General features: G+C 52.4%; 3 protein-coding genes across 3 annotated transcripts; all 3 read left to right on the top strand.

The window, feature by feature from the left end:
- Positions 1-217: 217 nt before the first annotated feature.
- On the top strand, positions 218-8061 carry N7498_010624 (Beige/BEACH domain protein; the record flags this gene model as incomplete). The annotated part of the gene is made up of 5 exons (XM_058457680.1): positions 218-2693; positions 2769-3007; positions 3190-3637; positions 3696-7912; positions 7971-8061. The coding sequence occupies 5 exons, from the start codon at positions 218-220 to the stop codon at positions 7998-8000; spliced, it is 7410 nt and encodes a 2469-aa protein (XP_058304579.1). The 3' UTR covers positions 8001-8061.
- Positions 8062-8783: 722 nt separating this feature from the next.
- N7498_010623 (sedoheptulose-7-phosphate:D-glyceraldehyde-3-phosphate transaldolase TAL1) lies at positions 8784-9946 on the top strand (the record flags this gene model as incomplete). Its single annotated transcript, XM_058457679.1, has 4 exons — positions 8784-8841; positions 8903-8914; positions 8979-9262; positions 9326-9946. The coding sequence occupies 4 exons, from the start codon at positions 8784-8786 to the stop codon at positions 9944-9946; spliced, it is 975 nt and encodes a 324-aa protein (XP_058304578.1).
- A 747-nt stretch (positions 9947-10693) lies between these two features.
- Positions 10694-11645, top strand: sod1 (superoxide dismutase SOD1; the record flags this gene model as incomplete). Its single annotated transcript, XM_058457678.1, has 4 exons — positions 10694-10706; positions 11085-11264; positions 11320-11568; positions 11623-11645. 4 exons carry the CDS (start codon positions 10694-10696, stop codon positions 11643-11645), a joined length of 465 nt encoding a protein of 154 aa, XP_058304577.1.
- Positions 11646-11723: the final 78 nt, after the last annotated feature.

The following is an 11723-nucleotide window of genomic DNA, read 5'->3' as shown; positions in this document are numbered from 1 at the left end:
GATACGTTGATCCCATTTTTGCACCGCGAAAACAATATCGGCCCTATTCGTTACGCTAGTCGATCGGTTCAAGAGACCTTGTTTGTTCTCTCCGATGTGGTGTCTCAATCGGACCCGCTAAGCACAACACATATGCAGACCGCCTCAATCTGCTCGCCAATCGCGCATTCACGGTCTATGGTGGTTTACCCGCCATCGGATTGGTCGTGGATAAGATTTGGCCATGCCTCCAGCCCTCCCTCCCTCGCCTTCCGGATCGACCGAGCGACTGGTGGAAGAGCTTGCTCCCACCGTTGAGCAGCTCAAGGACCTTGGTGCAGGCAATGCCATCACCCTTCCCCAGGCACTCGGGGCCACCGAACCCCTCCTCCGTCTCCGACATACCTTTATCGATGATCCACACCCGCGGACCGCCAAGGATGCATTCCGGCACCTATCGGGCTTCCAGGCATTGCTCGACCTCGCAGGCCAACTAGCAGAGCTATACGACGTCGAGGCTTTATCCAAAGAAGAAAGGAAAAGTCTGCTCGGAGTTTACAAGGATGTCTTGGGTGTTTTGGCCGAGGGATTGAAGGACCATTTTGGCAACCGACGATACTTTGCCCGCAGGATTGCCGGGGGAGGAATTCCTGTTCTCGAAAGAACTCTTGACCTGCTGGCCGGGAAGATAGACAAGGCCGAGAGCGATGCTGGACAACTCTACGGGGCCGTTCTTGCTGCCGCCCTGTGTCAGGAAACCGTCACGGGTATATTTGTCACCCTGTGTGCGAAGCTTCAGAATAAGACGGAGTCTTTAACGGGACTTCAAGATGCGGCAGTCCAGTGCCTGGGATCTGCTGAGACCATCGAGGTTGCAGAGCTTCTGGGTCCAATGATTCGTGTGTGGTTGACACACTCTTCCTCGGGGCATGATTCTCTACGCCTCGCTCTTCCCGCATGTCTTTGTCAATTGGCTTCACAGTCCCGGAGGAACGTTGTAGCTCTTCATGGCACAGGAATGCTAACGTCCATCCTTCCGCTCTTGTTCGATGACGGCCGATCCGACATCGAGCAAGCCCTTTACCAGGATCTGGCACGCTATTTGAGCGTCCAAGGCATAAGTAGCTTGGAAGATGCCGTGGTCCTGTACCGCCGGGCACATGAAAGCACACATGTCTTAAAATTTCTTGTTTCTGCACTGAAATTCTCCAAAGAGCCCCCATCAATACAGTTCGACTTGTCTCTGCATGGCTTTTGTTCCGTTGAATTTGCGACCTTGAGCCGCCCATTCCCTCCAAATACCTCCGCTGGCTATACGCTGGTAACCTGGGTCCGCTTTGATGAATTCGATCCGAACACCCACACCACAATCTTCGGTGCCTTTGATGCTAGTCAGACGTGCTTCCTCCTTGCCTATCTGGAAAGGGATACGCGTCACTTTATCTTGCAGACCTCGATCCGTGGGCCACGTCCTAGTGTCCGGTTCAAGTCGGCCAAGTTCGAGTCAGGTCGCTGGTATCATATTTGCCTTGTCCACAAGAGACCCAAGCCTTCCTCGTCCTCCCGAGCATCTCTCTTCATAGACGGTGAATTTGTGGAGCAGTTGAAGATTGACTATCCTTCCACTCCCGCCAGTAATCATCCCAGCAGGCCACCTCGGATCCAAGCATTCTTTGGAACTCCTCAAGATCTAGCCATGCGTCTTGGGAAGGGGGTATCAACCTCTAGGTGGTCACTTGCAAACGGTATCCTTTACGAAGAGGCATTCAGCGACGATATGGTGTCCGTCTTCTACAATCTAGGACCGCGGTACTTTGGAAACTTTCAAGATTGCCTGGGCTCTTTCCAGACATACAAAGCCTCCGCCACGCTTAATCTCCGAAACGAACACCTCCACCCGGGCAAGGAAGAGTCCTCTGATATTATTACCGCCGTTCGACGCCGAGCAAGTACCCTCGTCCGCGAGAGCTCGATTTTGATCAATGTTTCTCCCGTTGCAGTGCTCGATGATGACGATAGAAACAGCGCTGATGAATTCCAACTCATCAAATGCCTGTCTCGACAGGCGGCGAAGAGCCTACACCAATTGACGAAAGCTGGTGGAAACGCTGTGGCCATCAACGGAGCTACTCCTGCTATCAACGATGGGTTAACGCAACCACAAGGAGTTGGAATTTTGACTGGTGATCCCGTTGTTGCTGTTCCAAAGTCTTTGGATGACGCCAGTTGGTGCTTAGGTGGCTGTGCTGCCGTGCAGTTGAGTTTGATCCAGGCAGCGAGTTCTGCGGAGAGTACTCGCCTGGCCGTGGAGGCGCTTTACGAAGCTGTTCAAGACAACTGGCGGAACAGCGAGGCCATGGAAAGAGAGAACGGTTACGGCATTCTTGCGTCCCTCCTACGCGAGAAACTTGGCTTTACCGTTGGCAATTTCACTGGAAATAGTCGAACGACGGCGCTTGGATGCAGTGCCGAAGAGCAAAATACGTTGACTCTAGACTTGCTGCGTCTCACCCTTGCATTTGTTGGTTACGACTTTGAGCGCCCAAATCACTCCATCATCACCAATCCTCTTGCCTACCGAATTCTTCTCGTGGACATGGATATTTGGCGGCTTGGAGATCTACCATTGCTCAAGCTTTATTATTCACAGTTCCGGACATTTGCCGCAGACAGCAATTACCGCCGATTCAATGCAAGGCGGCTTGGTCGCATGCGTAAGTCACCCAATGTCCCCTTTGTCTTAAGTGGCCTAGATAGGGACTCAGAACTAAAAGCTAACTGAGAAATAGGTGTCAACAAGAAGTTCCTAGAGACTTTAAAGGGTGGCGAACTGACTCCAGATACACTGGAGCCGTGTTTAGCATCCTTTGGGTCATTGATGGAAAGCAACCTGTCCCCCGACCTCCTCCGCTCCCTAGCTCTATCTATCACCTACGCACTTCACAAGCCGAAGCCACCTGCCAGTCTCCAGAAGAAAAAAAAGCCTTCGATTCGCGGCGGCGTCTTCCCGACCAGGCTCATCAAAGTCGTCAGACTCTGATAGGTACATATCCGCCGTTTCCCTTGGAAAAGAGATGATGCGCTTGTATTCTACCATACTGTGCAACCCTATCGACCCTGCGCCATTGAAGAAATTTGCCAAAGCGGTCACAAATAAGGTTAGTCATAAACCACCAGCGATTGTAGTTCTTATGCCTGACAGCAAACAAGTGGCTTTTATACCTTTCATGCGAAGACGAACCCGAAATTGTGGTTCATGCAGCCAAGATCTTGGCTCGGCTGCTGGTCGTTCATGGAAGTGGCTACAGCAAGAAGTTTTCTGAAAAGAATGGCGGATACACAGTCTTGGGACAACACCTGAAACGGTGGTGGAATATTCCTGCCCTGTGGCCAATCTGCTTTTCCATTTTGTTTGGCCGAGATATCGCTCTTTTGGACCTTGACCGTCCTTTTGAAGTCTCAGAACTCCGCAATCTTTTCTTGGGCGACGGTCAATTGCAAATTGCCCACCCTGAAATACTGCCAGTGATAATGGGAATGCTCAGAAGTGGATTGAAGGGCACGGTCCTTGCCAGTGAGCCCGCAACAGGCCGAAATCCCTCAGAGACAGATGGCTCCAGCACATCGCTTCCCAACATGTCTTCTTGCAAACTGCCCGGTAAGTTCCTACCGAAGCTATGGATTTTCGAATTTATATACTCATGGTTTTATGATAGATGTTGCCTTACGCCATCGTACAAAGCACGGGCTTTCCCTTTTAACCTCTGTGGTTCAGTTTTTGGCAGAGGCACGCTCGAAGTCACAAATATTCCGTGATTTCACAGTTCAGTCAAACTATGTCCAAGAGCTTCTGGCCATTCTTTATCCTGCTGTTGTTGGTTCAGACTCCGTAAACCCCAACACTGAACTGAACTCCCGCTACAGTGGGCTCAGCTTTGATGAAAGCAACTTGGTTCTACGGCCACGTTCGAGCACAGCCAACATACAAGCAAACCTGCAAACTTCCACCGTTGAGTGCTCATCCAGCCCTACTGACAGCCCTGCCGATACTCTGCGTCGCGGGTCCTCATTCATCCTAGTCTCTTCCGACAAAGCCAAACATCAGCCCTCTCTCGCGCGCATACGCCGCGTCGTGAACCCTCAATTCTCTGCAGATGGAGCTGTAACCGAACATCCGCTTGTCAAGGCTATCTTTGGGTTGGTTCTCGCTGTCTTCGAAGATCAACTTCTGGAGCGGAAAGAATTTTCCGGGCTGGGGCTGTATCACAAGACGCCCCCCGGGTTCTTAGAGCACCAAGCGTACTTTAACTCATGGATATTCAACCGCTTGTTGGAGACGTTGAAGGGATTGCCCTCTTCCAAATCTCGACTCCTCCAAGAACCTCGGACTCTGACCAACCTTGGCCGCTTTGCTACTCACCTGGCCGAGGCAGTCTATGAGGGCTGGTTCATAGACGGAGCAGCAGCCACACTGGAAGGCGTTGGGGCTATCCTTGAGTATCTCCAACGCCCGGACATCTCGCCCCTGAAAAGCATTCGGCTGTGCAGCCAGGCGGTTGCGACTCTGCAGTCGACTCTGTATAGAGTTGCCTTGTTCCAGCTGTCTGATGCAGAAGGTGGAGAAGCCCTATCCATACTGAAACGTTTGAACTACTGGCAGGTGGTCCTCCTCTCAGCATCCGAAACGCAATCAAAGTATCTACATCTTTTCTGTTACCTTCTTTACACCAAGTTGGTCAGCAACGAACAGGGCGTCCGCCTGGCGGCCGCAAGTCTTTGGCGGGTAATTCTAGTGCAAAGGCCAGATGAGATGACAGTTCTTCTCAGCCAAGGACCCGTCTCGCTCCAGCGTCGACTCGCGGACGGCTTCGATTCTCTCGTGGGATTGGAAGATGAGTCATTTTTGAACTGGATTGATGACCAGCGAGATGACCTTGATGCTCTGTTCTTCGGCATCTTGTCTCGATCCTGGGATATATTTGTTCTGGAGGAGAACACGAAGAGCGAGGATACTGCCAAGAGCCGCATCTCGAAACGCAAAGACAGGCTCAAGCAATGGGTTCAACTGGAGAAATTCGACGAAGACGTTGTTCGGAAACACGATGCGACTTTGCCTCATTGGATTTCGAACATTTCTGCGTCTGAATTCTTGAAGTCACAGAGATTCCAGCAAGACCTACAAGATAACTCTGCCTTCATGTGGTCGGCATTTTCGAACCTGTTGCTGGATCTGCGACGGCCGGGTGGTCTCCTTGCCGATGACAAAGACCGAAAATGGAGGCTTGACCAGACTGAGGGTCGCAGTCGTATGCGGTTGCGAGTGGTACCTGATGAATCAGGTGAAAGGCAAGAGTATCGCCCTAAGCGGAAAGCCTCTGAGCCTCCTGTGGTGAAGATTGACACTCGTGCACGCGCTTTGTCTGAAGGAGAGGCGCCGTCAACACCGAAGACTGCCTTGACGGCCGAGCCTGAGCCCCTGGAACCGTCTGGGCCTCGAGATGACGAAGATGGCGATGACGCCGCCGAAAACCGTAGCATGCTGGAAGAAAATTTCGAGATGATCGATGATCCCAAGTTCGAGCTCGAGGACTACGAAGACAAGAACCGAAAGGTGATGAGATCTCTTCAACGAGGTGACCAGGTTCAAAATGTGTGTAACATGTCTCGAATCATCGGTCTTGAGGCCGTGGAGGGTCTTCTGATCATCGGAAAAAACTGCATTTACATCCTGGACAGCTTCTTCCAGAGAGCGGATGGCGAGATTGTCAACGTCTGGCAAGCCCCATCTGAGGAACGAGATCCCTACGTGCGGATGATTGCGGGCCGGGAGTCCAACGATCGTCGCTCACAGGAGCACGAGACAAGAAGCTGGAAGTGGTCTGACTTGGTTAGCGTCTCCAAGCGACGTTTCCTCTTCCGCGACGTCGCTTTGGAAATTTTCTTCACCGATGGCACGAGTTATCTGTTAACCTTCTTCTCTCCGCGAGTACGAGACGACCTGAGTAACCAGCTTGGTGCCAAAGCGCCGCAAGTCACAGGAAGTGCAGGACACTCGCGGCCGGAGGATATCTGGCGCTACGAAACCCTACGCAGCCAGGAAGATGCACCTCAATCTCTCGGCTCGAAATTTGCTAGCGTCTTTGGACACCAGGCATCAAACCCAGCGACGCGGAAATGGATCCGGGGCGAGATTTCGAACTTTCATTATCTCATGTTGATCAACACGCTCGCTGGACGAACTTTCAACGATTTGACCCAGTACCCAGTCTTTCCATGGGTTCTGGCAGATTACACGAGCGAAGAGCTCGATCTAACCAACCCGAAAACATTCCGCGATCTGTCGAAGCCTATGGGTTGTCAGACCCCAGATCGTGAGGCTGGGTTCCGAGAGCGATACAATGCCTTTGCTGAGATGGGTGATGACAATGCGCCGCCCTTCCACTACGGAACCCATTACTCCTCGGCAATGATTGTCAGCTCTTATCTCATTCGCCTACAGCCGTTCGTCAAGTCCTACCTTCTCCTTCAGGGCGGCACCTTCGACCATGCAGACCGACTTTTCTACTCTATCCGCAAAGCATGGGAGTCCGCTTCGCGAAGCAACATGTCTGATGTCCGAGAATTGATACCTGAATTTTTCTACCTTCCCGAGTTCCTGGTGAACTCCAACAAATACGACTTTGGTCTTCTCCAGAACATGGCAACGGCCATCGACTCAGTTGAACTGCCGCCTTGGGCTAAGGGCGATCCAAAGATATTCATTGAGAAACACCGCGAGGCGCTCGAGAGCCCCTACGTCTCTGAAAACCTTCATCACTGGATCGATCTTGTTTTCGGCAGCAAGCAAAAGGGCGAGGCTGCCGTTGAAGCCGTCAATGTATTCCATCATCTGTCTTACAAGGGTGCCAAGGACCTGGATGCTATTGATGACCCGGTGGACAAGTTGGCCACCATTGGTATCATCCACAACTTCGGACAGACACCTCATCAGATATTCCAGCGAACTCACGCTCAACGCGAAGACCAGCGGTACCGCACACCCCGGCTGGATACACTCGCAGAATCTCTGACGCAGATGCCACTCTCACTTCTTGACATTGAGGAACGAGTATCCACTCTCTCGATGAAGCAAGACCGGTTGCTTTGCACGGCTGATTTGAGGCTCAACGTCCCACCAGCCTTCGATCACTACATGGAATGGGGCTTCTTTGATGGAAGTGTGCGCTTCTATGCCACGGATAGTCGCAAGCTCCTTGGTCACTTCGAACACCTCCATATCGGTCAACTCTCACACGCCAGCTTTGCCGATTCACGTACACTTATTACCTGTGGAACGGACTGTACGATTTCCTTGTGGACAGTCACGGCAGGCTCCAGGTCCGTTGACTTGCAGCCCATTGGGTCCCTGTTTGGTCATCGTTCTCCGGTAACCACACTCGCGGTTTCGCGATCCTTTAGCGCCTTGCTTTCTGCATCCATTGATGGCCAGATCATGCTATGGGACTTGAATCGGCGATGCTTCGTGAGATCGCTTCCTGCCGATGGGACTGTCGACTGTGCCCGAATCAACGACGTAACTGGAAACATCATTATCTGTCGAGGTAAATGCATCACCATGTATACGCTAAACGGAGAGATACTCGTGGACCAACCGGTGTGCGATTCAGCCGACGACCACGTTCTATCCTGTGTATTCTACGAAGGCGTACAAAACGAGTGGCTGGAGCGCGAGCTGGTACTCACGGGCCATAGTCGCGGCGTCGTGAACATCTGGAGCAAGGCCATTCGCGGCGGACGATTCGAGCTGGAACTCATCCGACAACTCCATCATACGGACAGCAGTCGCGACACCGGAGCCAACATCTCCTCCGGCATAAGTTGCATTCTGGCCCTCCCCCATGTTGTGTATACCGGGGATGAGGCAGGCCGAGTGGTTAGTATTTTCTGAATTGTCCATTCCCTGTTTCGAAGACAAACGCTAACTCTTGTAGTATGAGTGGAACTGTATCCAACGGCGCTGATCTGATCCCGCCATTCAATTCCCGCGCGGGCCGGCTACTGAAGAAAGCATGCAACCTTGGACTTCGATGTCCCGTTTGCAGAAGAGGCTTGTCACAAAAATACAAAAGCATAGAGAGAAGGGCGTTTTTACTTCACGGGGGTCATTTGATTTGGTTCTGTCTTCTTCGCATTTCCCCGGCTTCATTCTTTGGACCTTGGCATAAAATAGCGCAATGAAGGCATCAAGTACGAGCACGGTTCCTGCGGTAAAGTCGGAGTAGATCGCGATTTTAACCGGGCCCCGGTGAGCAGAACGCAGCCCGGTACAGCAGTGGGCCGTTGGCCGGTCGACCATACTCCGGTTGGCATGTTCGGAGCACACTGCGCCGCGGTTGGGATTCGTCCGGTTTCGAATGAAGTCATATGGACAATATGGAAGATTGTTCTATATAGTTCGACAGCACTGTAAAAACAGCTGAAGGAAAGGGTCGTCCTCGGTCCATTCGGGGAAGTGGGTGGAATTGGCGTTCCTGACACGTCGAAAACAGGTGAGTTGGAGGGGTCGTAAGCCGGCGGTGATTTCATTGTGCAGCGTCATTTCGCCCCACTCGGCATCCCACCTTGAGATACTTCCGTTAACTATGGTAGCGCTATACTGAACGGTTGTACTCTTAACTCAGCTTCCGGTCCATGGCCCCCCGCCTCTAAATACCTTCGTTCCGCCACCTTTTCTCCCTCCTTCATCCCTCTTTCTTGACCATATCTTCTTCCATCTTTCTTCCTCTAAAATCTCCATTCACATCATGACTTCCGCTCTTGAGCAGCTTAAGGCCACTGGCACCGTCGTGGTCTGCGACTCTGGTAAGTTCCACCGATCACGGAGATCCATGCAATGAGCACTCGACTAACGCGCGCGGTATAGGTGACTTTGCCAGTATGTATTCTCGAGCCTGGTGTCATGAGTGGCGATAGGTTGAACATTTGCTAACGTGCCACAGCCATCGGCAAGTACAAGCCCCAGGATGCCACCACCAACCCCTCCCTGATCCTGGCTGCTTCCAAGAAGTCCGAATATGCCCCTCTCATCGACGCCGCCGTTGCCTACGGCAAGAAGAAGGGTGGCTCCATCGACGCTCAGGTTGAAGCCACTCTGGACCGCCTTCTGGTCGAGTTCGGCAAGAAGATCCTGGAGATCATTCCCGGCAAGGTCTCGACTGAGGTCGACGCCAAGCTGTCCTTCGACACCCAGGCCTCTGTCAACAAGGCCCTTGAGATTATCAAGGTATGTGGCAATCGCCTCGTAACGGTGTTTGGCGTTTCCTAGTGCTAACTTCGTTTTTCACAGCTCTACGAAGAGGTCGGCATCAAGAAGGAACGCATCCTGATCAAGATCGCCTCCACCTACGAGGGTATTAAGGCTGCCCACATCCTCCAGTCTCAGCACGGCATCAACTGCAACCTGACCCTGATGTTCTCTCTGGTTCAGGCTATTGCTGCCGCTGAGGCCGGTGCTTTCCTGATCTCTCCCTTCGTCGGCCGTATCCTTGACTGGTACAAGGCCGCTCACAAGCGCGACTACACTCCTGAGGAGGACCCCGGTGTCAAGTCCGTCCAGGCAATCTTCAACTACTACAAGAAGCACAACTACAAGACCATCGTCATGGGTGCTTCCTTCCGTAACGTTGGCGAGATCACCGAGCTTGCCGGCTGCGACTACCTGACCATCTCCCCCAACCTGCTGGAGGACCTGTACAACTCCACCGATGCCGTCCCCAAGAAGCTTGATTCCGCCGATGCTCACAACCTGAACATCCCCAAGCGCGAGTACCTCCACCACGAGGCTGAGTTCCGCTTCGCCTTCAACGAGGAGGCCATGGCCGTCGAGAAGCTCCGTGAGGGTATCTCCAAGTTCGCTGCCGATGCCATTACCCTCAAGGACCTCCTGAAGGCTAAGATCCAGGCTTAAGTGGTCGGCCCTCGGGTTTAATATTTTCTTCATGTTCCTTTTTTTCTCTTTTGTTTTACAGACTTTATTTGTAAATTGGCGATCCTCCAAAATGTCTGTGGATTGGTAGATACGAATTGATGAATCTTTCCATGATTTGAAACCTTAGGCTATGTGTAAAATTCCGGTGTCGGACATGGGAAAGGCCGAGGGTTCCGAGACCCTGCGCTGAGGGAATCTGGGCTGGTCGGCTTATTCACCGTGGACTAAGAACACCAAAGAATGAACCCCGCAGGGCTCCGTTGGGGACACGGTGTGACCGGGTGCGACTGCCGAGGATGCACTCGAAGTAAAATGGCATACCTATAGAGAAGCAGAGGCATTGAAAAGGACGAAGGACCAGGATGCAAGAGACGAACAGAATTAACCAATCCATGAATTGGATACCTTAGATGCAGTTCGAGTTTGGTGCAAAGGTTGAAGCGGCAATTATGTCATTTCCCCTCGTTCCGAAAGCTACCCGCTTAGGAAGGTGGGGGGTTGTTTTTTTCGCGGTAATCTTGTATCTGTACCACTGATCACACACAAAAATGTATGGCCATTGAAGTACTAATACCGGATCGAGGTGGCCTCGGTAATGATGCAGTCACGTCAACATCATCCGCTTATTATCTTTCCATCACCCGCCTCTTCCTTTCTTTTCTTCTTCCTCAGATACTCAACCTACTTCGATTTTTTTAAAAAAGAATCAAACCTACAACCGTCATAATGGTCAAGGCTGGTGAGTGCACATTATTGGACGACAATATCACGAGCTCCCCGCCCGTGGCAAGGACCTTGGGGTGAGCACATTTGAGCACCTTGGGATCCTCTGCCTCGGGCCTATCGGCTGTCTTCCTCTTCCCCCCCAGCTCTCCACTGGCGTTCTCGAGCTACGATCTCCAGGGCACTCAGGCACTCAGCATTGTCTGGAAGAGCTCATTTGCTATTGATGCCCTGATGGCGCTGCTCGGAGCTCCCCTTGACTCAGATCTTCTCGGGAAGCTAGAGCGGAGACGGGAGGGGCGACGGGTGACCCTCCCACCCGTCTTCTGGAAGCATAGAAGAAACAAGCAATTACGAACTATGAACCATGAACCATGAACTAACAATGAACCAGTTGCTGTCCTCCGCGGAGACGCGAAGATCGCTGGTACCGTCACCTTCGAGCAGGCTGCCGAGAACAGCCCCACCACCATCTCCTGGAACATCACCGGCCACGACGCCAACGCCGAGCGTGCCTTCCACGTCCACCAGTTCGGTGACAACACCAACGGTTGCACCTCTGCCGGCCCCCACTGTATGTCCTACACAGTGTGTAACTATTTCCCGAGATATATACTAATCTTCCACAGTCAACCCCTTCGGCAAGACCCACGGTGCTCCCACTGACTCCGAGCGCCACGTCGGTGACCTGGGCAACTTCAAGACCGATGCCGAGGGCAACGCTACCGGCTCCATGCAGGACAAGCTCGTCAAGCTGATCGGTGCCGAGAGCGTTCTGGGCCGTACTCTGGTCGTTCACGCCGGTACTGATGACCTCGGCAAGGGTGGTAGCGAGGAGTCCAAGAAGACCGGAAACGCTGGTGCCCGTCCCGCCTGCGGTAAGTTGATCCATTTTATAGCTCTACTGTTGTTGAAGTACTGACGTTGCTTAGGTGTCATTGGTATTTCTGCTTAAATGTCCAATTTACGCCTGTAGTTGGGTCTTGTTATCCCCATCTTTCAAGATGAAAAGTTCAGGGTAGTCCCTGACTAG

Source organism: Penicillium cinerascens (genome assembly GCF_028974065.1).
Source record: "Penicillium cinerascens strain IBT 15544 chromosome Unknown scaffold_4_segment0_segment1, whole genome shotgun sequence".
NCBI classification, from domain to species: domain Eukaryota; kingdom Fungi; phylum Ascomycota; class Eurotiomycetes; order Eurotiales; family Aspergillaceae; genus Penicillium; species Penicillium cinerascens.
This window is presented reverse-complemented; position numbering and strand designations above follow the sequence as displayed.